The 24,626-nt window shown below is 50.3% G+C and overlaps 1 protein-coding gene across 2 annotated transcripts; it reads left to right on the forward strand.

Annotated features, from left to right (window-relative positions):
* Positions 1-2,849: 2,849 nt before the first annotated feature.
* On the forward strand, positions 2,850-22,918 carry LOC310833632 (dual specificity protein phosphatase 10-like). Of its 2 annotated transcripts, none has more exons than XM_083716292.1 (4): positions 2,850-3,175; positions 15,213-16,441; positions 19,173-19,472; positions 19,891-22,918. In XM_083716292.1, the coding sequence occupies exons 2-4, from the start codon at positions 15,226-15,228 to the stop codon at positions 20,154-20,156; spliced, it is 1,782 nt and encodes a 593-aa protein (XP_083572418.1). In that variant the 5' UTR covers positions 2,850-3,175; positions 15,213-15,225; the 3' UTR covers positions 20,157-22,918. The 2 variants fall into 2 exon arrangements, with proteins under 2 accessions (XP_083572418.1, XP_083572419.1); XM_083716293.1 differs by lacking the exon at positions 2,850-3,175 and adding an exon at positions 6,896-7,027.
* The last annotated feature ends 1,708 nt before the right edge of the window (positions 22,919-24,626 follow it).

Here is a 24,626-nt window from a genome sequence, read left to right on the forward strand (position 1 = left end):
GAAAGGCTGGGGAGGGCATGGGGAGGGCAGGATGAGACCATTACATCCATGAGCTCAAATGGCTTAACAAGGTATCAGCTAGGTATCAACTAGACACTCTCTGGAGTGAGTACACAGGCACCAGAACAAAGGGCAGCTTGACAACTGAATGACACACGCCTTAGATGACACACACAATCCCAATGACCAACACACATACTCATTCCTGATTGTGGGTGGCTGCAGAGGAGCTGTTCCTTGACTCAGCCCTCAAGTGATGTCTGTTGCATCACCAGGCAAGAGGCACCCAAATGACGGACAAAGGAAGTGTTCAGGAAAGGAGCAAAAGGCACTGTGGTTCATCCAAACCAAGGGTCAGCAAACTTTTTCAGCAGGGGGCCGGTCCCTCAGACCTTGTGGGGGGCCAGACTATATTTTTTTTGGGGGGGGAATGAACAAACTCCTATGCCCCCAAAAATAAACCAGAGATGCATTTTAAATAAAAGCACACATTCTATTCATGTAAAAACACCAGGCAGGGCCCACAAATAACCCAGAGATGCATTTTAAATAAAAGCACACATTCTATTCATGTAAAAACACCCTGATTCCTGGACTGTCTGCAGGCCAGATTTAGAAGGTGATTGGTCCGGGCCTTAGTTTGCCTACCCATGATCCAACCCTTCCCCCCCCCCATCACGGTTTTCAACTTTGAAAAGCGTATACAATGGTACCTCGGGTTACATACGCTTCAGGTTACATACGCTTCAGGTTACAGACTCCGCTAACTCAGAAATAGTACCTTGGGTTAAGAACTTTGCTTCAGGATGAGAACAGAAGTCGTGCTCCGGTGGCACAGCAGCAGCAGGAGGCCCCATTAGCTAAAGTGGTACTTCAGGTTAAGAACAGTTTCAGGTTAAGAACAGACCTCCAGAACGAATTAAGTACTTAACCCGAGGTACCACTGTATTTTAATTTCTTTGGGGAAGAAAACCAGTTTGGTCTCACCATTTTGCACGCGAGAGCATTTCTTCACATGGCAGCATAGCTAAACTATGGAATTTGCTCCCACAAATGTAACCGGAGCTATACAGCTTGGAGGGCTTTAAAAGAGAATTAAACAAGTTCAGGGGAGTTGTTTTGGACAGCCTGGGAAGTCAGGGTTCAGATCCCACCCCCACCCCAGCTCTGGAGCTCACTGGGAGACCTTGCACCAGCTACCATCTCTCAGCCTTAGTACCTCACAGGGTTGTTGTGAGGATAAAGTGGCGAGCAGGAAAAGCCTGTCACCAGCTGGAGCTCCTTGGAGGAAACGTGGGCAATTAATGTAATAATAAAAGAATTTGAATATGTGTTATAGCTCTGTCTGGATTGTACCTTTTCAGACCGCAGGGGAGCAGGATGAACCACGCAGCACTGCCCTGTGAAAATACCTATTGCCCCTAGAAAACAGCACTCCAAAGAGGCTAGGTTGTACTCTCCCCCCTGACTTGCTAGCTTTTTACATACAAGGACATTTTTTCTGCATGGACACATGCATTCAGACATGCAAAACTCCCCCTGAAGGGGCACAGTCCAGGTGCTAGACTCTGCACGATATATTTTACTTCAGAATGTGCTGTGCCCATCATGCAGCAACCCTGCTGAAAAAGCAGGTATAATGCATATTGCTTTGCTATTTTTTTTCATGGGAGGCCGCTGAAATAGGGGTGGGGAGAGAGATGCTTTTTCCCCACACATGATCATTTCTCAGGATCTATGAATGTAAGGAGAGCTCTGCAGGATGGACCAATGAGGGTCCACCTAGGCCAGGATCCCATTTCCCACAGTGGCCAATCAGATGCCTTCTATGGGAAAGGTATTAATAAAGATACACTAGCTCTGCATCTGGAGGTTCAAGCAGAGCTGCTGAGGGGTGGCATGACACGCTCTCTCTCTTCAATGTTTTTGCCTCATTCTCCAAAGAGGGGCATTTCCTCAAGCTGTTGGGTGGTTACAACTGAGTCGCTGCAACCACAAGCTCTCATTTATTGAATTGCAATTGAACTCCAAACAGGCCTTATAAGACCTGCTTGGCTTTCTCTCTCCCTGGCTTCTCTCTTCTTGGGTGAACTGTCCCTCTGCACAAGGTTGGTTTTCCTGGCATGGAAATAGAAGGGAAAGCTAGCCAGCTGCTTCAAAATCTGGTGGGGAAGGTGCTCAGTTGTTTTTGCAGCAGAAAACAAGGTAATGATCTATTTCTCTCTCTCCATATTAACAACAACGATAGGCAAGTGAGGAAAATTAGTTGCTTACATCCGCCCCCCCCCCCTGCAAAACAGGCACATTTAATTCTGATTGCTAATAAATGATAAGAATACGTTCGGACATATGGCATTTGCACTATTTATATTAATGTTTAAGTTTTAAACAAGATGGACGCAGTAGTCTTTATTGCCAGCTGGCAAGGGATTTCTGTGGTTTTTAGTCATTTTTATTAGCATTATTTCATTTCCCTCTTTTTTCTGTGACCATTGCAAATAAATTACTACTGATGGTGATAATCAATTATAATTAATAATAATAATGTCAGGTGACGTTTAAAATGCATAGGAAGGCCCACAGCCAAGCTTCCCTCCCCCCACCAACCAGCCTGTCCCTCCCCCCTCCCCATTTTCAACCCCTCCCTCCCGACCCCCACCCCCTTTCTGCGGGGCCAAAGTTGCTGATGCTGATCAAGCCCGTTTCACAATAAATGCAAGCGCTTCCCTGAGTCACGTGCTGCCTTCCTGCGTCACCTTCGCCGGGAGAGCCGGGCCGGCGTCTCATTGGCTGCCGATGATGTCACCCTACAACCCTTCCTCCTCTCTGCCCCCTCCCATCCCGCTTCCCTCTCCTGCTCCCATCAAAAGCGTCCCCAGCACCGGAGCCAAGGAGGGGGGGGAAACATAACAACAGGAAGGAAAGCAAGACAAAGCGGGCTGAGGGGGAAAGAGGGCTGGATGCGGGGTGATCAGCAGCAAGGCGGACCTAGGATAACCCGGAGGGTGCAAAGGTGTCAGAAGTCAAGGACCAACAAATCCAGATTCCTGCTGGGTTTCAAACGTCACCTTCTCTCCCCTATCCCAGCCTCACCAAAAAGGCATCTCCGCCCTCCCCCTCTTTTCACGACCTCCAAAAACATCCTCATGGATTTCAGGCTTAGACTGTAATGCAGGTGAGTGGATCTGCTTCTGAAACGGAAGGTTTTATTTTTATTTTTAATTTTGCAACAGGGGACTTACTCTTGCGATGGTTAAACACCTGGAAATCTGGATTTGCGTTAAGTTAATGGAGGGAGGGGGGATGGCTGTATTGGGGGGGGGGGGTTGAGAACAGAGGGACGATGTGGCAAACGAGCCTCCCTTTCCCGTCCTTGAAGGCACTGTTTGCAGGGGGTGTGCACGCACCTTCGCAACAAAAGAGGGGCATCGTTTGCTGAAGGTATCGGGCGCCCCAGATTTCGACAACATGAAAGGCGAGAGAGAAAATGTGTTGTTTATTTCTTGATGGGAAAGAGAGGGTGATGAGTTCTTGGTTCCTCCGCGCCCCCCCCCCCCCAGGTGGCAATAAAAAGAGTGGGCGTTTGTTTGTGGTGGCTGTCGCCTCGGTTTGTTGTGACAGATCATTCTTTTGGGGGGTGCGTAGGAGGTGGGGAGAGGCTGGCAGGCTGATGCCGAGACGGTGGAGGTGCCACCGGGAGCTGGAAAAGTGTGTTTGCTGTGCGGGGCGGCGGGGGAGGGGAGGAGGTGGATGTGAAGGAGAGAAGACCAATGTTTTTTTTTCCTTGCAAGCATCAACACAAGAGGTTATAAGAGGATCTGGTGTGTGTGTGTGTGTCTGTGTGCGCGCAGAGTTCTCCCCTTACAGGTACCCTTAACGTCTCCTGACTGCTAGGATGACATTCGGGGATATTTTAAGCCGGTGATGCCACGGTGGTTATGGGGATACCAGCGGGCTTTATATAGAGACGGGTGAAAACTGTGGGTGGAAATGGGGCACACGCCAACACGTGTGCCTGGGCTCACATGCAGAGGCAGACACGCAGACACAGAGCTTTCCTTTGTCGAAACACAAGGTGGTTAGAGCATCTGCTTTGCCTGCAGAAAACCCACGTTCAATTAGGGTCGGCATTTCCAGGTCTGAAACCTGTCTGAAACCCTGGAGACCTGCTGCCTGCCAGTACAAAACAACATTGAGCTAGACGGACTTTCTGTGCTCCTATTTAATGAGGTCTTTTCCTCAGAACCATGAGGACTAGAATCCTGCTTGGCTTTTAAGGAAGGGCCGCAGCTCAGTGGTGGAGCATTTGCTTTGCAGGCAGAAAATCCCCAGTTCATTCCTTGATGGCATTTCCAAGTGTGGCTAGGAGAGACTATCTGAAACCTTGGAGTGTCTGGTGCAGACAATATTGAGCTAGATGGAGCAAGGATTTTGTATAAGTCAAGTTTCCCGTGTTCTCAAGTATGTAGAAAGATATGCATCAGTGGGAAGGCCAATGAGCCCAGAGACACGCGGGATGTATGCAAAGGTTAATTAAACACCCAATTCATATAGTATAAATTGCACACACAGAACTGAGGTGCATATCACATAGTGCTTAGGATTCACTGTGTGCCACCTGTGCAACACACCTGTGCAATACACCAACACCAGGTGAGCAAACAGTATTGCACAGGAGATACCTGTTTTTCATAGAATCATAGAATTGAAAGGGACCACAAGGTTCATGCAGTCCAGTCTAACCCCTTGCAATGCAGGAATCTTCTGCCCGATGTGGGGCTCAAACCCACAGCCCTGAGATTAAGAATCTCATGCTGTACAAACTGAGCTATACCAGGCCTCCCCCCCCCATTGTTTCAACTAAAATGTATGTCCTCTTTAAAAAAAGAAATCTGATCAGGCAAAGGGTCATGGCAAAGTCCTCAGACCTCCTTTTCCATGAGACAGCAAGCCCTTCTCTCTCAGACTCAGTCCTCCTGTCTGCAATATGGGGAGAATAACACTGACCTGCCTCACAAGGTTTTTGCAAAGGTTAGAATGGAATGTATGCAAATACTCAAAAACGACGTAGAAATTTTCTCATTGTCATTATCTAATAACAAGCGGAAAACTGGAAAAATACAAAAATACTACCTGCATAATTATTCCATATTAACTCCCTTCTTGGCAACATGAATATGTACTGTACTTTGTGTTCAGAATTACCTCCTAGGAGGGGTAGATTTAGGGCACTGGAGCCACAGGGCACTTTGTAGGACAAGGGGGATGGTTAGAGCAGCTGTCTTGCATGCAGAAGGTCTCAATCCTAAATGGCATCTTCTTCGAAACCCCAGAGGAGCCACTGCAGGCCCATATAGATATAGACCAGGGGCAACCTAAATGGGCCCCATCAACTCCCACCTGCCCCACCAGCATAGCCGGTGGTCTGGGATCATGGGAATTTTAGTCTGACAACAACTGGAGGCCACCAAGTTGGCTACCACTGGTGTTAAAGCAGTGCCCACCCCCGCAGCCCTTGCGCTTTCTGACTCCCTTGTGTCCAAACTGTTGTAAAGAATCTCAACTTTCTTAGATATGCATAGCCAAAACTTGGTCACACGCTGCCAAATCTGCAGTTGTGGCTGCAAAGAAGGTTTTCTCGTGGCCTGCAGATTAGGTTTCGCTGTTACTTCTAGTGAGTTGACTCCGAAAGCCACTTCACACGTGCCAGAGGAGGACAAGTGTCTGAGGATGCCTCTGCATGTGTGAATGAGCCACTAACAGAAGAAACTTGAGCATTGTGCTCTGTTGGAAAGAATGCCAGTTTAAGTGTTTTGCTGCCAGTCTCCAACTCTTGGGAAGATATGAGTGCTGGTGAATGCATGCTGCCAACCAATATTGAAAGGTGTGCAGACAACCCTCACCTTGGGTGAGTGGGGCTGATGTTCTGAATGGGTGCACATGAAGGCCTTTGCTCCCTTCGGGAAGTAAACCAAGGCTGGATCCCAGCTGTAGCTGCGTTTGGCTTTTTGGATACAAGGCTGATGAAATGAAGCCAGAGGCAGAGGGTGTGAAGACATCAATGTGTTCCAGAAATCATGATGCAAGGAAAATGGAGTTGTGTGCAGTTGGGGAGAGCTACCTGTTACTTTTTTGGGGGGTGGGGTGGGGAAGTGGGCCGTGGAAGCAATCTCAGTGCCCTCTGCATATTTGCTGGACTACAACTCCCATGAGTCTTCATCATGGACTGTGGTGGTGCTGACAAGAGTTGCTTTGCACGGCAGAGAGTTCAATCCCTGGCGGCTCTACATAAAAAGAAGGCAAGGGGAAATATATTTCCATGCCTTAAGATCCTGGAGAGATGCTGCCAGTCAGTGTGGGCTGCACTAGGCTAAATGGACAAATAGTCTGATACAAGATATAAGGTGGCTTTCCATGTTCTGTGGGAAAGTTTGCCCGTAGCTGTACATACAGAGGCTGTTGAAAACAACAGCGACCGCCCATCACATTGATTGCAGCACAACCTTGTAAGGTAGACCGGGATTATTGCGCCCTTGCTGCAGATGGGAGGACTGCAAGAACCAGGGGGAAGTTCCCCAATGTGCCAAAATTGGAATCAAAGGCTTTGGGTGATTCATACGAATTAATCCCAGCCAGCCTCGCATCCTTTCCTGTTGTTACCAGATGAGACATTGCAAATGCCGATTGGAACTCTGCGTTCCGCCCATCAGCATGTTTTGGGAGGCGGCAGGGAGCACCCTCAGGCCCAGGGACATGTGGAATCCCCTTGAGGCCTCTCCCCCTCCTCATCTCTCCCCCCCCTGCACACACCCCGCCCCCGACACTGCATATCTAGGGCCAAGTGGTGAGCTCATGGTGTGGGGTGAAACCCGAGGAGACAGATGCCCTCATTGGGCACTGCCAGGCTATGAGCTCAGGAGGGTATTTTTAGAGGCAGCACACAACTTCATTTGGTGGAGGAGATAGCTGAACGGCAGCCCAAAAGGAAGTGAACAGGCGCTGCAGGGGGACAACCAGCCACGTCAGGGTGAGTGTTTGCGGGGGGTGGGGGGACCTCGTCTTTCTTTCTTTCTTTCTTTCTTTCTTTCTTTCTTTCTTTCTTTCTTTCTTTCTAGTGCATTTGGAGAGTGTACACCAGCCCAAGCTGGAAAGGGAGATGCACACACTGCTGAGTGTGCAGATGTGTGTACACACACACACACACACACACACACATGCAAACAGCAGTTTTGTGCGTCCACAAAGTGGCGGGCGCCCGTCTGCGTGTGCAAATCCGATTCAGACAGGAGGGAAGGAAGCAATGTGTCGGAGGGCTTTGGAATTCCCTGAAGGCAAAGCAGGCTGAGCTTCAGGGCTGAGCAGAGGGGTGGAAATCCCCACCGGTGTGTAGTGAGCATGGGTGTTGGTTGTGTAGAAAGCAATGCCAGGGGGAGGCGGTGTGCACAGACCAGAGAGGGTGCATGCTTGAATGGCTAGATTGTGCAATGGAGAGCCTGTGTGCAGCTAAATTGTCTGGTGTATGTGTGCGCATAAGCTGCTTTGAGCACACTGTGTTTGCAGGAAATGTGGCGTGTTAATAAACTGACCATGACACTGTGTGTGTGTGTGTGTCCCAGTGTTAGAGCATCTGCCTTTCATGCCAAAGGTCCGTAGTTTAATTCCTGGCACTTCCAGGTACAGCTGAAACCCTGGACAGCTGCTGCCAGTCAGTGTAGGTGATATGAACTGGATGGGCCAATGTTCTGACTCTTTGTGAAGCAGCCTCCTCTGTGTATATGCGAGTGAGAGAGAGACAGAGAGAGTGAGTGAGTGTGCAAGTGTACCGTATATGTGCCATGAAGCACGGAGGCACGTGCAGAACACAGTACTTCGCACGAGGGAGTTTTCGCTGGCGAGGAGCGTTCTTTGGGGGATGCTTGCATTACTTATTCTTATAACGATTAATTACTGTAGCCCCATCAATGTCAAACACACTTAACATAGTTTCCCAGGAAAGAGAGAGGCAGAGGTCCCTGCCCTCAAGGAGACCACAGTGCAAATGCTTCCGGTGGGGGAAATCAGCATTCAGGCAATTTCTTAACGGGAGCATTACGTTATTGGGGTGGGCGAGCTATTTGTGGAGCAGAATTCCTCGCTACTTTGGTAGGGGGAGGCTGAGAAGGGAGAGCTACTTCCTAAGGCCCTCCCCGCTGCAAGATCTCATGGGAGATGTTGGGGGTCTAGAATGACAGGCTGCTCCAGGGTGGAATGGGGAAGCCGTGAGAGAAAAAAGCAGAGAGGTTTAAAAAGGTGAGGCAGCAGTTGATGGGAAAGGCTTCTGCTTGCAATCCTGCCTGTCAGAGCAACTGTCCAGATCAGGTGTGGAGACTTCTGTATGTCACTAAACTACAACTCCCATCATCCCTTGCCATCAGCCATGCTGACAGGGGCTGATGGGAGCTGTGGTTCAGCAACATCTGGAAGGCCAAAGGTTCCCCACACTTGAGCTACATGGATAAACAGTCTGGCTGGTTATAAGGCAGGCTTCGCCAACCTGGTGCCCCTTCCAGATGTTCTGAGCTGCGACTACTGGCTGCGTTGGCTGGGGCTGACGGGTGTTGCTTTCAAACAACAACATCTGGTTGGTGCCAGAGCGGTGGAGATTGTCTTACAGATATCTGCCAGAGATAATCAGGGTATAAGGAGAAGCAAGAACAAAGTACAGTGGTACCTCGGGTTAAGTACTTAATTCATTTCGGAGGTCCGTACTTAACCTGAAACTGTTCTTAACCTGAAGCACCACTTTAGCTAATGGGGCCTCCCGCTGCTGCTGCGCCTCCGGAGCACAATTTCTATTCTCATCCTGAAGCAAAGTTCTTTACCTGAAGCACTATTTCTGGGTTAGCGGAGTCTGTAACCTGAAGCGTCTGTAACCTGAAGCGTATGTATACCAAGGTACTACTGTAGTGGAACAGGGCAGGGCTAACCCTTAGCCAGGAATTTTGCAGGAAGGAGGAGTTGTGATAATCCTTGCAAACCAGCCGGAGCATAAATACAGATTACCCTACTCCAGCCGAAAAAGTTATTTCATTGTCTTGCTTCCTATGGACTAGAATCTTGCCTGCCCATTTTTGCTTATTATCTCTGCAACAGCTATATAGAGACGGAATGTGTTTAGCTATTTAGGAGCAGCTGAACAAAAGAGCCAGGGTGCTGTAAGGGTTAAGAGTGTCTGATCCACACTCTGATATGATGCTCACTGAGTGGCTGTGGGTCATTCCCTGGCTATGCACCCATCGTGCGCTTAAAGGACCTGGTTTCCCCAAAAAGAACCCTGGGAACTGTAGTTTACCCCTCGCAGAGCTACTATTCCCAGCATCGTTAAGAAACTACAGTTCTCACGATCCTTTGCGTGCTTTAAATGTACGCTGTGTACGCAGTCACTGTCTCTCACCCTAACCCACCTCGCAGGGTTGTTGTGAGAATAAAAATGGGGAGGGGGAGAATCACCTGCATCACCTTGAGCTCCTCTGAAGAAAGGTGGGGTTGAAATGCAATGAATAAATAAGTCAGGGAGAGGGGATTAGAATATCCAATTGGTGGACAGTCTCCCCCCAAATCATCCAAGGCAGTGGTGGTGATGCAATTCCTTTTTCTGCAACCGAGGGCGGAGCTTTCTCCCCCTCTGCATCCCCAAATGCTGCACTCGGCTGTCGCGCGCAATCGCCCCTCGCTTGCCGGGCACACGGTTGATGGAAATAACAGCGCTGTCGCCCCAGATTAGTGTCGCTGGGCTGTGTGGCTGTTCTGCAAAAAGAACCTCCGGGAGAAGGAGACTTTTGTGCTGGCTGAGTGTGTGGGCGGGGACGCAGGCAAGCCAAGATTATAATTCCTAGGTTTTTTAAAATTTTTATTTTAAAGGGGTGGCAGAAGATAGGAGCAGAACCACGGGGCTTTGGCTGCAGATGGGTATATATGGGTCACTAGGAAATAGGGGACTTTGGGACTGCGGGATGTGGAAGAGGGAGAGGCGAGGAGCAGGGAAAGGAAATCCGGGGTGTTTGCAGGGGGGGGGGATTTTGTTTTCTGCATGCACGTGTTACACGAATCAAACATGCACACAAAATTAAGCTGTGAGTCCTGTATCGAAGGGGTTTGGACTGTATGACCTTTGGGGATCCCTTGCAGGTGGTGGATGAAGGAAGGGGTAGAGATTTGGAGAGGGAGGGACCCATAGATCTGGGGCAGATCTCGCTGCTTTCCACACAGAAGTGTCCAGTTTCAGTGTCTGCACCTACAGCTAAAACAGAGGTGGGAAAATTCATTCAGCCCAAGAGCCAGGAAGGTTTCCGGGGGCTGCATGCCAGTGGTGGGAGGGGCCAGAGGCAAAAGTGGGCGGGGCAACAAATGCACAGGTAACATTTGTACAAATTTCTACACTCAGTCACGCATCCTCCATCCAAGCAACCAAAAGGCATGATCAGAGTTCAGGGACCAATCCCAGCCAGGCAGAAACACTTCAGGAGGGTGTGGAGCAGGCATTGGTCCTCCAGATGTTTTGGGACTACAACTCCCATCATCCCTAGCTAACAGGACCAGTGGTCAGGGATGATGGGAATTGTAGTCCCAAAACATCTGGAGGGCGAGTTTGCCTATGCCTGGTGTGGAGGGAGGGCCATTGAGGGGTGTGGCCTGGGGAGAGGGGGTGTGGCTTCAAGAAGGTGGGGGGTAACCTGGCAAAATCATCCATTAGCATATAAGCTACTACAGTGTCAACCACACAGTGTTTCTCAAACTTCGGCCCCGGCTGTTGTTGGACTACAACTCCCATCATCCCTGACCATTGGTCCTGCTAGCCAAGGATAAGCTGAGCCTGGCAGGTAAGCTAAGCCTGGCAGGAGAGCTTACTCTATGGTCTTAACCCTTTCTTGCATTAATTAAACTTAAGCATGTTGGTTATATGAGGTTGGTTATTCCACAGTTTGGAGGTTGAGGGAGTGCAGCACAGCCATCAGGGCAGAGACAGCCTTCCCTAAGCTGGCACCCTCCAGATGCTGTTGGAAAACAACTCCCAACAGCCCAGCCTGCAAGGCCAGAGGCTGGGAATGATGGGAGTCGTGGTCTGACAACATCTGGAGGGCTAAAGGTTGGGGAAGGCTGCTGTGCAGCAGCCACACACAAACCCAGAGAGAGAGAGAGAGAGTTCTTAATTTTTGTTTGTCTCTGTTTTAGCTTCTTCCTCCGCAGTCCCAGGCGCCTTGTTCCCCAGGCGGCACGCAGCGAAAGGGTTTCTTAGCAAGCCTGGCAAACATCACAAGGCTGCTGTGGTCCTTGGTGTCTCGATCAAATGCTCACACACACAAGCCACACACACACCCTTGAGCGGCTTCTGCCCTTCAGAACAGAGGCTGCCTCCCTCCATCCCAGAAGTGTGAAAAATGCTTGCAGAGGAGGGTGTTGCTGGGCACGTGCTCACACCCTCAATGCCCACAACCCCCCAAAAACCAGAGTGCTTTTCTTATTATTCTCCCTCCCTCCCCCCCCCCTCTCTCTCTCTCTCTCTCTCTCTCTCTGTGTGTGTGTGTGTGTGTGTGTGTTGGAAGATGCGATTTTGGAAGAGGATGGCTAATCTCTCCTTGGCACGGAACCTAGCGCCTTTGAATCTTTTTCCAAGTCCCTGCAGGGAAATGTGGCAGGGAGCTGTATTTTTCTTGATAACACGGCTTTAATGGGGATTGGGGGGTGGGGGGGAAAGCTGGGGGGGGGAGAAAGAGAAAGGAGGCTGATCCAGGATCTCCTCCTCCTGTTCCAGCAGCACATGAAGTGCTGGAAAGATCTGAGGGTGGGGGAGTTAACATGTTTGTCTCCCATCAGAAAGCCTTTTTGCTAAACCTGACCCAATTTATATTTACAGAGAGAGGATGTTTTTAAAAGGAAGAGGGGGAATAAGGAATTTAGTTAAGTGTTCCTTGGCTCTTAGTGGCATTTTCCTACCCCCACCACCACAGTTTTTAACCACAAATGAAATTAGATGCCGCTTGATTGTAAAATCACCATCAACATCAAATGGTAGAATTGACAGAAGGGGCCCCAGGGTCATCTAGCCCAACCCCCTGCCGTTCATTATTATCATGAATGATCATGTAAAAGCAGGGTGAATATACCAAGTGAAAGGATTTAAACATAAACAGAGGGAGAAGGAGGTCATTAATTGATCGAAACCCACTTTCCACCAATTAATGACTACCTCTCAGTTTTCCCATGTGTAAAATTGGAATGAAATAGTGGGCAAGCTTCACCGCTTTGTGAGGGCAGATGCAGCAAGGATTTTGTCAGCACATACAGCGTGGGTGTACCCCACGGTAAAAAGAAAAGATGAAAGGACGGAAGGACGGAAGGAAGGAATATTAAGATATACCAGGGATGATGGCTAGAGCTGGCCAAGCAAGTAGCATGTAGAGCTAAGTCATAAGCCCACAATTCCAGACAAGTGCACGACACACAATTCCAGACAAGTGCACAACACACAAGACACAGAATTTAGCAATCTAAGAATTATCAGTTTTCAAGGGTTTCTTTTTTCTTAAGACTCTGGTCCTTAAGGCTGTGATAATCATAAAGAATTTATTCGTTTATTGCATTTATATCACCATTCCCCCAAGAAGTTCAAGGCTGTGTACATGGTTCTCCCCTTCTGATCCCCACTACAACGTTGCGAGGTAGGCTGAGAGCCAGTGACTGGCCCGAGGTCCCTCAGTGGGCTTCATGGCCAAGTGGGCATCTGAATCCTGGTCTCTCCCAAGTCCGAATTCGACACCCTAACTACTACACCACACTGACTCTCTGTGTGAATAATATCTGCTGGAACCTTTTAAATTAGAGGGGCACTCATTACAATTGCTAGCAATTCAGGAAACAGAGGTCTATTCCTTTCCGCATGATAAGCCGGCACTAGATAAGAATGCAGTGGTACCTCAGGTTAAGAACTTAATTTGTTCTGGAGGTCCGTTCTTAACCTGAAACTGTTCTTAACCTGAGGTACCACTTTAGCTAATGGGGCCTCCTGCTGCCGCCGTGCCACTGCCGTGCGATTTCTGTTCTCATCCTGAGGTAAAGTTCTTAACCCGAGGTACTATTTCTGGGTTAGCGGAGTCTGTAACCTGAAGCATCTGTAACCCGAGGTACCTCTGTACGGTGAAAATAAATCAGTAAATCTGACAGAAAAGCATCACTAGAATCCCATTTCCCCCCTCCAAGGCACAATTTGTCAATTATGATTTAAGAGCTAAATGTATGCATGCAGCAAGCTATAACAACACTAAAATACATGACCAAAAAAACCAACAAACCATACCTGGATTTAGTCCAGAGAATTGGCTATCTGCTTAAATCGGGACAAAATGATGACACCTGTCTGGGGAGGGTGAGCGAAGGAGCAAAATGCCACAGGTGAGGGAAGCAGCTGTGAAGATTTCTGACACAAAGCCTCTGCCACAGTGGAGCCTTTGGCCCTCCAGATGCTGTCGGACCACATGCTTGCTAGGACTGATGGGAGTTGTAGTTCATCAACATCACTCTAGATCATTAGCCAATCAGGAAACCTGGAGTACAGCCAATCAGAGCCTGAGGGAAAAACTCCCAGGCTTCTCAGGGTGCTTCTGGTGATGCATTGATGTAATTTGAGCCTGTGGCTCTGCAGACCACCAGCTATGGCTACTGGGAGTTGTAACATCTGGAGGGCCACAGGTTCCTCATCCATGGGCTTCATCAGGTTTTGAATGTAAAGGAAAGCGTCCCCTGAGCATGTGCAGAGAGCTTGGTGCTGAGTAACCCAAAGCCAGTTGCCTCACCCATTATCTGGAGAAAGATGGGGGCGAGAAATACACAGAGAACGTCCAGTCGCCAGAGCGCGAGACTCTTAATCTCAGGGTCATGGGTTCAAACCCCTTGTTGGGCAAAATATTCCTGCATTACAGGAGGGTTGGGCTAGATGACCCTCATGGTCCCTTCTAACCCTATAATTCTATGATTGTATCTCAAAAGCTTGGTATCCTTTGCCTGCTGTGGGGAAGACCAGTCAGGTTGGTGTTCCTGGCAAGTCCCCCTGGGGAGGGCATTCCACGACTGGTGTGCCAACTCCTAGAAGGCATTCTCTGGAAGACTTCGCTACCCATGGCAGCCTTCCCTGTTTAATGCCGGTATGGAGAACCTGCAGTCCTCTCTGTGTTTCCGGGATGCCAGCCAGCAGGGCCAATGGTGGGAGTTTTCACCCAGTGTCAGATCTGAAGGGCCGCAGATTCCCCTGCCTCTCTCAAAGGCTACATGCACACTGGGACCTGCAGTCAGTGGCGTACCCACATTTTGGGGGCCCTGAAGAATGAACTGCTATGGGGTCCCCTTCGCAACCGACAACAAGGTCCGGGTAATCTTAGTTAAAAGGGTTGTTCCACAACAGTTCACCACAATTAAAAAATAATAATAGCCACTACATTTCATATTTTGATTAAAATTGCTCTACTAGACTATTTCACATCTCAAAGTCACTTGTGTGAATTCAAGTTATTTGCAGGGTGTGTGTGTGAAAATTAGCGAAATGTTATTTACATTCGTGATGCGTCATAAAATGATTGTGGGTTGTGCGATTCAAATTGGGTCTACTAGACCCAATTTTTTTAAAAAGCAATGCAGACTAAAGTCATTGGGGGGGGGGGGCTTGTATTAGAGGCCCTGAAATTTAAGCTTCATTAGTATCATAGTAGATCTGCCCCTGGCTGCAGTTTGTTAGAAGCTCTGGGAATTACTTAATTCATTCCGGAGGTCCGTTCTTAACCTGAAACTGTTCTTAACCTGAAGCACCACTTTAGCTAATGGGGCCTCCTGCTGCTGCTGCTGCTGCCACGCTGCCGGAGCCCAATTTCTGTTCTCATCCTGAAGCAAAGTTCTTAACCCGAGGTACTATTTCTGGGTTAGCGGAGTCTGTAACCTGAAGCGTCTGTAACCTGAAGCGTATGTAACCTGAGGTGCCACTGTACTGTATCTGGATTGTGTGGGGTGCCAGACCTCAAGGAAACCTTAGACACCCCTGGCAAAAGAAAGAAAACATGGGCGCCATCTTGCTGCAGGCTCTTCTGAGCCTGGTTTTTTGAACCGGGAAGGGCAGGGTATAAATAAAATTTATTATTATTATATATTATTATCTCTCTCTCCTTCCCCCTCTCTCTTTCCCGCTGCAGTTCACCTTTCCCAATGCCTCCCTCGCCTCTGGAAGAACGGATCGGCGTGCTGCAGCGACCCAAAACTTTGGCCTTGCGCCTCAACCACAGCTTTGCCAACGGGGGCACCCCAGGCGGTGGCGAGAAGCAGCCCCCGGCGGCCTCCAGAGCGCCTGGCCAGGCCGCCCCGGCTCCCGCGAAGGCGCCCTGCGACGAGGCCGCACGCCGGGGGACGCCGGGCGTCCTGCAACCCAACCACTCTCACACCATTGACATCAAGCTGACGGTGGGAGGCGTGCAGAGCCTGTCGCCTGAGAGGAACGTCTCCCTGCAGCTAGACCTCAAGCAGGCCGAGCCTAAGCCAAAAGGCCTCGCTGGGCCCCAGCTGAAGGTCTTCTTGCCCCAGGCGAAGCTCAAGAAGCGCTGCTTCAAGGAGAACTCCAAACCGGCGGTGCTGGACACATCCACCAGCTCCTCCTGCCTCTCCAGCCCCGCCATGCACCCCCTCAAATGCGGATGCCGCGGCTGCTGGCGCCTCATGCGCTGCGAGGACGCCGGACCCAAGGGCGGCTTGCTCTCCCTGGGCTGCTTCTCCTGCCGCTCCAGCCTGCGCTCCCTCAGCTGCTCCAGCTGCAGCCCGCCGTCCGTCAAAAAGCTGGGGTGCCTGCCCTGCGCCCCCTCCTCGGCCCTGCGCTCCCTGGCCTGCCTGGCTTGCAACCCTTCGGTCAAGTCGGGCAGCTCCTCCTGCAGCTTCTGCAGCAGCGACCCCATCGTGGCCTACGACCCCCGGGCGGGCTCGTCCCCGGCCCCCAGCTGCGGGGACGACGATGACTACAGCGTCCGCACCATCTGGCCCGACGAGCTGGCCAAGAAAATGACACGGTCCCGGGCGCAACAGCAGCAGCAGCAGCACGTCTCCCCGCTCATCCTGGACTGTCGCAACCTGATGGAATACACCAAGAGCCAGCTTCAGGGCGCCATGCGCTTCGGAGCAGCCGACGCAGTGGGCCGGAGGCGGCTCCAGCAGGGGAAGATGGCCATGCTGGATTTCATCTCCTCGCGGGGAGGCTGCGACGCAAGGGACTCCTCACTGCAGCGTCTCTGGGCCAAGGAGCCCGGTGGCCGCGCCAGTCCGGAGCCTCTCCCCGCCAGCCCCCCCAAGCCCCGCAAAACGCAGCCCAGCCAGAATCTCCACCTGATGCTGGATCTGCTCAACAAAGATGGCGGGCAGGAAGGGGTCGGCCAGAGAGGTGAGCTGGGGGTTCTAGGTGCCGACCGCTGTGGTGGCGGCAGAAATTGCATTGGTGTGTCAAAAGTTCTTTCTCCTGGGGCCGCCACCTCCCTAGTTGCCCTGAGCCTTCTGCTGGTCCGAGGGGAATGCGTTCTGGGCTAACACAGTGTCTCCCCGCTTTAAAGAACTCCTGCCTCCAGACAAAAGGTTGATTATTTCTGCAAGGCTGCCGCTTATCCATCAGCCTTGAGTTTCCCTCGGGTCCTTCTCAGGCTTCCTGAGGTTATATTTTTCCTTATTACATTTTGTTCCACATTGAACTACCTGTTTCCCGGTTGGTAGTAATAATAATAATAATAATAATAATAATAATAATTTATTATTTATAGGCCACCCATCTGACTGGGTTTCCCCAGCTACTCTGGGCGGCTCCCAACAGAATTAATGATGATGATAACAACAACAACAACAACAACAACAACAATAATAATATAAAAAGCAATAAAACATCAGACATTAAAAACTTCCTTGAACAGGGCTGCCTTCCCATATCTTCTAAAAGTCAGATAGTTGTTTATTTCCTTGACATCTGATGGGAGGGTGTTCCACAGGGTGGGTGCCACTACTGAGAAGGCCCTCTGCCTGGTTCCCTGTAACCTCAATCTTGCAGGGAGGGAACCTCCAGAAGGCCCTCAGTGCTGGTCCTCAGTGTCTGGGCAGAACAGTGGGGGTGGAGATGCTCCTTCAGGGCCAAGACCGTTTAGGGCTTTAAAGGTCAGCACCAACACTTTGAATTGTGCTCGGAAACAAACTGGGAGCCAAGGTAGGATGTAGACTCCCCTTGAAAGCCACAGGGAGAAAGGAAGTTTGGAGGAGAACCATAGATGCTCCCTAGAGTTCATTGGGGGAGATATGGGAAATTAAACCACAAAACATTATGTTGATAGAATGAATACAGCAGGAAGACACAACAGGGCAGTTCTTTCCATGCATGTATTCCCTATGCCAATTGGGTTAGGTTTAAGATTTGCACCACTCCACCATCTCTTTGGTGACCTCATCCCAGCTGCATGAGCAGATGGCAAGATGCGAAGGGGGGCTTCACACACACCCAGTCCCCCCCCACCTCACTTTTAGCACCTGTTCAAAACCCCATTGAACCAGAATGAACTCTACCCAGCTGGTAGCATGACATCATTTCTTCGACCTTCTTTCACACTTGCCCCCTCCCTTCTCCCCAGCCCCTGCCAGCCCCCACCATGGAGGGTGGGGTGTCATTTTACATAGCAGATGTTTTAGGTCAGGAAGAAGAACAAGTCCTCTCCCTTTTCACCCCCACCTTCCTCCCACAGAAAACTGAAAAGGGGAAGGGGGAAGCCACTCCAAGTGATTTGGTTAGCACCAATTTGGAGCATACAGAGTTCCCTTATACGGAATTGGACCACTGACCTATCTAGCTCAGGGCTGCCTGCTCTGACTGGCAGCAGCTATTGGGGTTTCAGGCAGGGAGCTTTCCCATCCCTATCTAGAGATGTCACTGGGGGGGTTGAACCTGCATTTAAGCAGAGGCTCTCACATGACCTTTTTCAGGGGTTGTTTCTGTGAGGTGGGCGCAGAAGAGATTCAGAAACTCAACTTAGAATATTACTCTGCCACCAAATTGACCAGCTTTGGGTGTCACAGAGAGCTCTTTTCCCGTGTTGTGCCTTTAGGTAATTTTATACCTTGGACTTCAGCATCTGGCTGGGATGAGGGTGGCTGGAGAGGCTCTTTGGTACCCCAACTGCCCACCAATGGTGGCCAGTGGTCAGGGGTGATGGGAATTGTAGTGCAAAACATCTAGAGCAGGTGCAGTGGGCAAAAGGGGGAACCTTTGATGCTGATGAACTACACATCCCATCAGTGCCAGCAAGGATAGCATACGACCAGGGAAGATGCGAGTTGCAGTTCAACCACATCTGGGGGGCTAAAGGACCCCCACACCTGATCCAGAGCCCCCCATTCACTTGCTTCAAAATTAGGGAGCGCCAGCCCTGCTGTGTTTCCAGCTCCCTGTCCCCAACACACCTTTTTCTGAGTGGGGCTCTGTGCCTACACCTCCATCCAAACCTCCCGCCTTGGCAGTGTGACTGGCAGGTCATTGGGAGGGCAGCTGCTTTGCAGGGGGGAAGTCCCTGGTTTCATCCACAGCATCTCCAGCTAGGGTTAGAAAGACCACACCGCCCCAAAATCCTGGAGTGGTGCTGCCTGTCAGTGCAGACAATACTGAGATAGGCAATTGTCTGTCGCTGCAATCTAGTGCAAGACTTCCTGAGGATCATTTGATGCAAACGCTCCAAATAAATAAGGAAATGAGAGCAAAATGTTTTGCCCGCGCTCACATCCCTGGTTTCTAACTGCTCAGCCAAACCTACTGATCGATTAAAACTTTGCAGCTCTAATTAAAATTGAATTATTACAATTCATTTCTTTACTCGCTTACTCAAAGCTTTTTTATCCTGCCAGAAAAGGCTCCCAGATCAGCTTACAAATGTCAGTGGTAAAACAGTACCTGCCCTCAGGCTCAATTTAAAGAGAGAGAGAGAGAGAGAGAGAGAGAGAGAGAGAGAGAGAGAGAGAGAGAGAAAGGGGGCACACACAAAAGGAAAACAGATTGGGAGGGAGGAGGAAAAAATAAAACTCAAGCACTTTTTCTGCACAATGCTTCCACTCCAGGGACTCAACCCCTTTGCTTTGTGTTTTGACCACAGGCAGTCTGATTGGGCCAGATGTTGCGGAAGGGCCAGATGACTTGGGGCCCCCACTCACACCTGACCTGGAGAATGCTGAGCTGAGCCCCATTCTGCCCTTCCTGTTCCTGGGCAATGAACGAGACGCGCAGGACCTCGAACGGATGCTGAGTCTCAACGTGGGGCACGTTCTCAACGTCACCACCCACCTGCCCCTGTACCACGCCGACAGCGGGCGCCTTCGCTACAAACGCCTCCCCGCCACTGACAACAACCGCCAGGACCTGCGCCAATACTTTGAGGAAGCTTTTGAGTTCATTGGTGAGGTCTAGTCCTGTGGTGAAATAAACGGGAGGGTGTAGCTCAGTGGCAGAGCGTCCGTCTTGCATGCAACAGGTCCCGGGTTCAATCCCTGGCATCTCCCACTGGAATGGTCTTTTATTTGAAACCCTGATGATTCAAAGCCAGCCAGGATAGACAATAGCTAGATGGATCAAGGGGTCTGACTCTGTACAGGGCAGCTTCCTATGTTCCTCATTTCTATTTTCCTCCCAATCTGTTTCCCTTTCTAAAAAAAACCCTTTGCTGCCTGTTCGCCTGGGGCCTATTCTTAACTCGCCATAGGCGAACAGGCAAGGAGCTGTGTATGAAATGGAATTTAATCCAGGAAGCATTTGTGTGCACCCCCTTTCTCAGGTTAGCGTTGACGCTGTTTCTCCCCCCCCTTCCCTTACTCCAGAGGAGGCACACCAGAGCGGCAAAGGAGTCCTCATCCACTGCCAGGCCGGTGTCTCCCGCTCGGCCACCATCGTCATCGCCTACCTGATGAAGCACACTCTCATGACCATGGGCGACGCCTACAAATATGTCAAAGGCCGAAGGCCCATCATCTCGCCCAACCTCAACTTCATGGGGCAACTGCTGGAGTTTGAAGTGGACCTCAACGCCGGCGTCACGCCCCGGATCCTCACCCCCAAGCTGGCCGGAGTGGAGACCGAAGTGTGAACAAGATGGGGGTGCAGGATGAGCTCCGTCAATCTCAGGGCTGGGAAGAAGAGGAAGGGGGGGGGCGGGAGTGCAATAAGGGAACTGATGGACGGCATGTGAGGGCTGAAGCAGTGAGCAGGAATTGGGGGGGGGGGAGGCTTCTCAACTACTTTATTACATCCCCCCACCTACTTGAGGGAACTTTGCTTGGATACCTTTCTAAGTCCACCAACCTGAAAACGCTCAGCGTACAAGACGACAGACAACGCCAAAGACTGACGGCGCTCCGTTCTGTAGGTACTGCTGCTGCTGCTGCCGCCATCGGAATTTCGGGGAACACTTATTTCTACAATGACTTCTGAAAAAAACTTTCTTACCTTCGTGGGGTGGGGAATGGGTGGTGTGTGTGTTTGTGTGTGTGTGTGTGTGTGTGTGATCATGCTGGGTTTTAATTTATTGGGGTGGGGAGTGTGTGTGTATAAATTTGGGGCAGGGGAGTTCTCTTTGTCTCCCCCCCCCCCCGTTTTTTTGATCCAGATGCTGATATGGCCTTGCTTTCCACCACGATGGACTAATTTGGGGCTGGGGTATCCTAAGCAATTTACACGTGTGTTTGTGTGTGTGTGTGCAGTAATGGAAGAGGGGGTGTCCATGGGGAACATTGCGGGTGTGAAACTCCTCTCCCCCCCCCCCAAATTCCCACCAGATTTTAATGCTCAGGATCACAGAATCTCTTCTGGATAAGAGTGTGGGTGGAAAGAAGGAGGGGGAGCAATTCACAATTAATCTCCCCCCCTCCTTTGCTTGGGGTGTATGTGTGTTTGTGGGGGGGGGGGGAGAAGAGCCCTCAATTCTGCCCTCTCATCTAGTTATTTATTTGAACTGCAATTGCTGCTTAGACTCTTTTGACCACCAACCTGTTATGTGGCTCTTAACAAGGGTTAATACTGTGGAACTGATGATATTATGGGATGGGGGCGGGGAGTGGACCCTCCTTTTCCTCCTGCCCCTTCCTTCAAACATATTGTTAAGCACTTCTCCCCTCTTTCCCCTCCCCTTCTCAGGGTTATATGATGTAACTGGAACTTGTCTTCCATTAATTAAGGGGTTCGGGGTTTTTTGACAATGGGGAAGGGATGCTGAAACTGGGGGGGGGGGGAGTCCCCCTAGGACTCTCTAGCTCCCCTAAATTTTATTTTAGGTTTCTTGGGGCTGGTATGGAGTGGGTGTCGTCGTCTCCCCCCAGCTAATTTATCTTACGATGCAATATATACACAAAAATTTTGGTTGTTAATGTTAGGTGCTTTATAAAGTGTCCCCCTGCCCCCCACCTCCGGCTCCTCTTCCCGCACCGCACAAAGAGGAGACAGGGTGTGACATGCGTCCCTTCATGTCAGTGGTCTTTCAGCCGTTCCCAGTCTTTTCCCAAACAGAATTCGAACCCATCACCAGCAAGGAGCAAGTGGGGGGATAAACGATATGGAGGCTATGGGCCCCATCTCTCCACCAGTGAACTCGTCAATCATACAAAAGCCCAACATCCCAGTCCGTAAAGCTGTGGCACAATATTTATTTGTTCGGGGATGGGGTAATTTCCCTTGTAATCATCAGCATCTCATCATTTCTGTAGATGTAAAAATACATTATGGGAGACGTTCCTCTCATCCCCAGGTTCTCGCCAATGTAGCACTCTCTGGAAGTTGCTAGACTCCAGCTCCCATCATTCCTGACCATTGGGGCTGATGGGAGTTGGAGTCCAGTAACATCCAGAGTGTCATCCCACCCATCCTCAAATACTCCCAGAATCCTAACCGGGATGGCATGGCACCCACTTGGAACTCGTAATTTTCTGGGTGGCTGGAAAAGCACCCAATAGCCAAGAAGCCAGGAGATGCAATAAGGTAGCCTGTTCAACCCTCAGCTTGATGATCAGAAATTACTGGTTCAAGGACCTATTACAAGACACCATAGATGTGCCCCCCCTGCCCGCGATTAAGCAGGGGCCACATCTGACCAGACCAGCGCTCCAAACTGCCATTGAAATGTTTTTTAAATCAATGCCCCTGGCCCCACAAAAAAGAAGTTTTAAAATCCTCCAGCCCCCAAATTTCACTTCAGCTATTGAGGGTTGGGGTGATGGTGGTGGTCGCACCTAAACATGAAAGTGGGATCTGTGTCAGAATGATTGATGTTTGTGGCTGAGCTGCAGACAAATCTTCGCTCTCGCCTCTTCTGGAATGCAGGGATGCAGAAAGGCTTCTGTCTGGCTTTGGCGGCTAAGTGATGTTTGCCCAGCTGCGGAAGGGAGCAGTGCAGCTCAGTGCTTAGAGCCTTGCATGCAGAAGGTCCCGGGTTCAATCCCTGGCATCTCGAGGCAGGACTGGGACTGTCCCTTACCTGAAACCCTGGAGGGCTGCTGCCAGCTGGTGTAGACACTACTGAGCTGGATGGAGCAATGGGTCCAGTGCACCATAAGGCTTGATGTTCCTAAGGACATCCTTTGCTCTCCCCACCCCTCCCCTGGTGCAGAGCCAGAGCGGCTGGTGAATGCAACAGTTCCTCCCCCCTTTTTTCCATTTAAAGAGCTTTGTAGTGAAACTAAAATGCCCCACCCCATCCACCCCCTGGACAGGAAGCTGACGTGGTCAAGACTATAAGGTTCCCCCCTTCCCTTCCCTGCTGTGTCTTTTTGGATCTCGTCTTTGTTATTTATTGGGCCCAAGTGTGAGGCCCCAGCATCATAATTTATTAAACGTGGTCTTTCTCTTTTTTTGTAACAAGACCCTGTCTCTCTTGAGGGTGGGAGAGGTGGGGAGATCAAGCCAATGTCTACCCAAAGATTGAATTGAGCCCTGGTGTCAAAGCAGAAAGAAAACCCACCGAGTTTTGAGACCTCGGAAGTTCAACAGTGGCAGAGTAATACATACTTCTCTTGTGTCACCCATTCATAATCTAAAAGGGAAGAACTGCCTCATTTCCCCCCACCAGTCTTCCCGTGTGGTCAGCTGTTGCTGAACCAACTCGCCCCAGGCAAGTAGCTGTTTGCAAGCTGCCACTGAAAGTCCGCAGTGCACAAAGTGGGTCCAGCAGGAATTCGACAGGTTGATCCCCAGCGCTGGGTACATTTTGCAGGATTTATCTCAGGTTAACTGAGCTGGTCACTGTCATTCTTACTTCACTGGAATGAAGGCCAGGGTGGTAGACTCTGCACTAGTCACATCTACCCACAGCAGGCTGAGGCTCCTGAATCTTAAGTTAGAACAGGGCTAGGCAACCTAAGGCCCATGGGCCACAAGCTGCCCACGGGGGTCGTTTAACTGGCCCACGAGCCACCCCCGAACCAAGCCACCCACTCAGTGAGTCCCCACACACTGCGCTAAACCGGCACAGCGCAGTGCAGGGACTCGCTTCCATGGCACCAGAAATCGCATCTGTGCAGACACAGACGCTGAAAATCACATCTGCACAGATGCAGATGCTGGAAATCGCTGGTGTGTGCACTCACACGTGCGCACAATCCGGCCCACGGAGGGAACTCCCTGAGTTAGAACATTGTGGTTAGTCCGTCTGAGATCTAGCCTCCTCTCCTGCAGTGAAGGGCGCCTCCTAATGGCAGCTAGCAGGAGCTGCATCAATATGCAAGCACCTGCAGAAATGATATGCATTGTGCCCAAAGAATCCTAATTTCACATACATGCTGATCGCTTCCTGAACCGGCAGTGATTGACCAGAAAAAGGGATATTGGGGTTGTGGCAGACAGCCCAGCACTTGCAGATGCTATGAGAGCTCCATGTTGGGAATTGCTAGGAAATGAATTGATCAGAAATCTGCCTTTGACCAATCTGTTGGTGTTAAAAGACTGAGGAACTGTCCCACAAGAGCCAACTTAGATAGCTTTAAGGGAGGATTAGCCAAGGCTATACATAGCTGCTCGCCACAATGGCTCTGCCTAGAGACAATGCTCATCGTGTAACCTAGAGCAGGGTGATATTATTTAGCTTATCTTAACCTTGCAGGGTTGTTGGGAAGATAAAATGTGGCATGTTCTTAACCTGAGGTACCACTGTATATAGCAAGCTACATCTTGGTCACACAAGTAAGTCAGAGGTTTCTACAGCTACCCTTCCACTTCCTTCCAGGAAAGCAGGGGGCACAACCCAGTTAAAGGACACTTTGCAGGCAAACAAAAGCCCCATGACAAACATGGCCTTGGGACAGGAGGACCCCCGACTCAGTGGGAGAAGCACATTGCAAGGGAAGGGACTAGATGTTCCTTTGGCTCTCTTCTAGCTCTACGGTTCTAGGATTCTGTGTTTAGCATGGAAGAGGCCCCTGGATTGGTAGCACCAGGTGGGACAAAGAATCTGACCTATTGGAAGGCGCTTGGTTGGCTTCTGTGAGGATGCTACAGAAGATGGGACACTTTTGGCCAGACCTAGCGTGGCTACTCATAGGTTCTTCATGCCAGCCAAACACAGAAAACAAAA

This window comes from Podarcis gaigeae (assembly GCF_964106915.1).
Source record: "Podarcis gaigeae genome assembly, chromosome: 16".
Taxonomy (NCBI): Eukaryota; Metazoa; Chordata; class Lepidosauria; order Squamata; family Lacertidae; genus Podarcis; species Podarcis gaigeae.

What these genes read in the sequence shown, in the direction of transcription:
- LOC310833632 (XM_083716292.1), top strand. Translation starts at nt 15,226, where the DNA reads ATGCCTCCCTCGCCTCTGGAAGAACGGATCGGCGTGCTGCAGCGACCC. An exon ending in GGAAGGGGTCGGCCAGAGAG is followed by an intron (nt 16,442 to 19,172) that starts GTGAGCTGGGGG and finishes TTTTGACCACAG; the next exon opens with GCAGTCTGATTGGGCCAGAT. An exon ending in GGAAGCTTTTGAGTTCATTG is followed by an intron (nt 19,473 to 19,890) that starts GTGAGGTCTAGT and finishes CCCTTACTCCAG; the next exon opens with AGGAGGCACACCAGAGCGGC.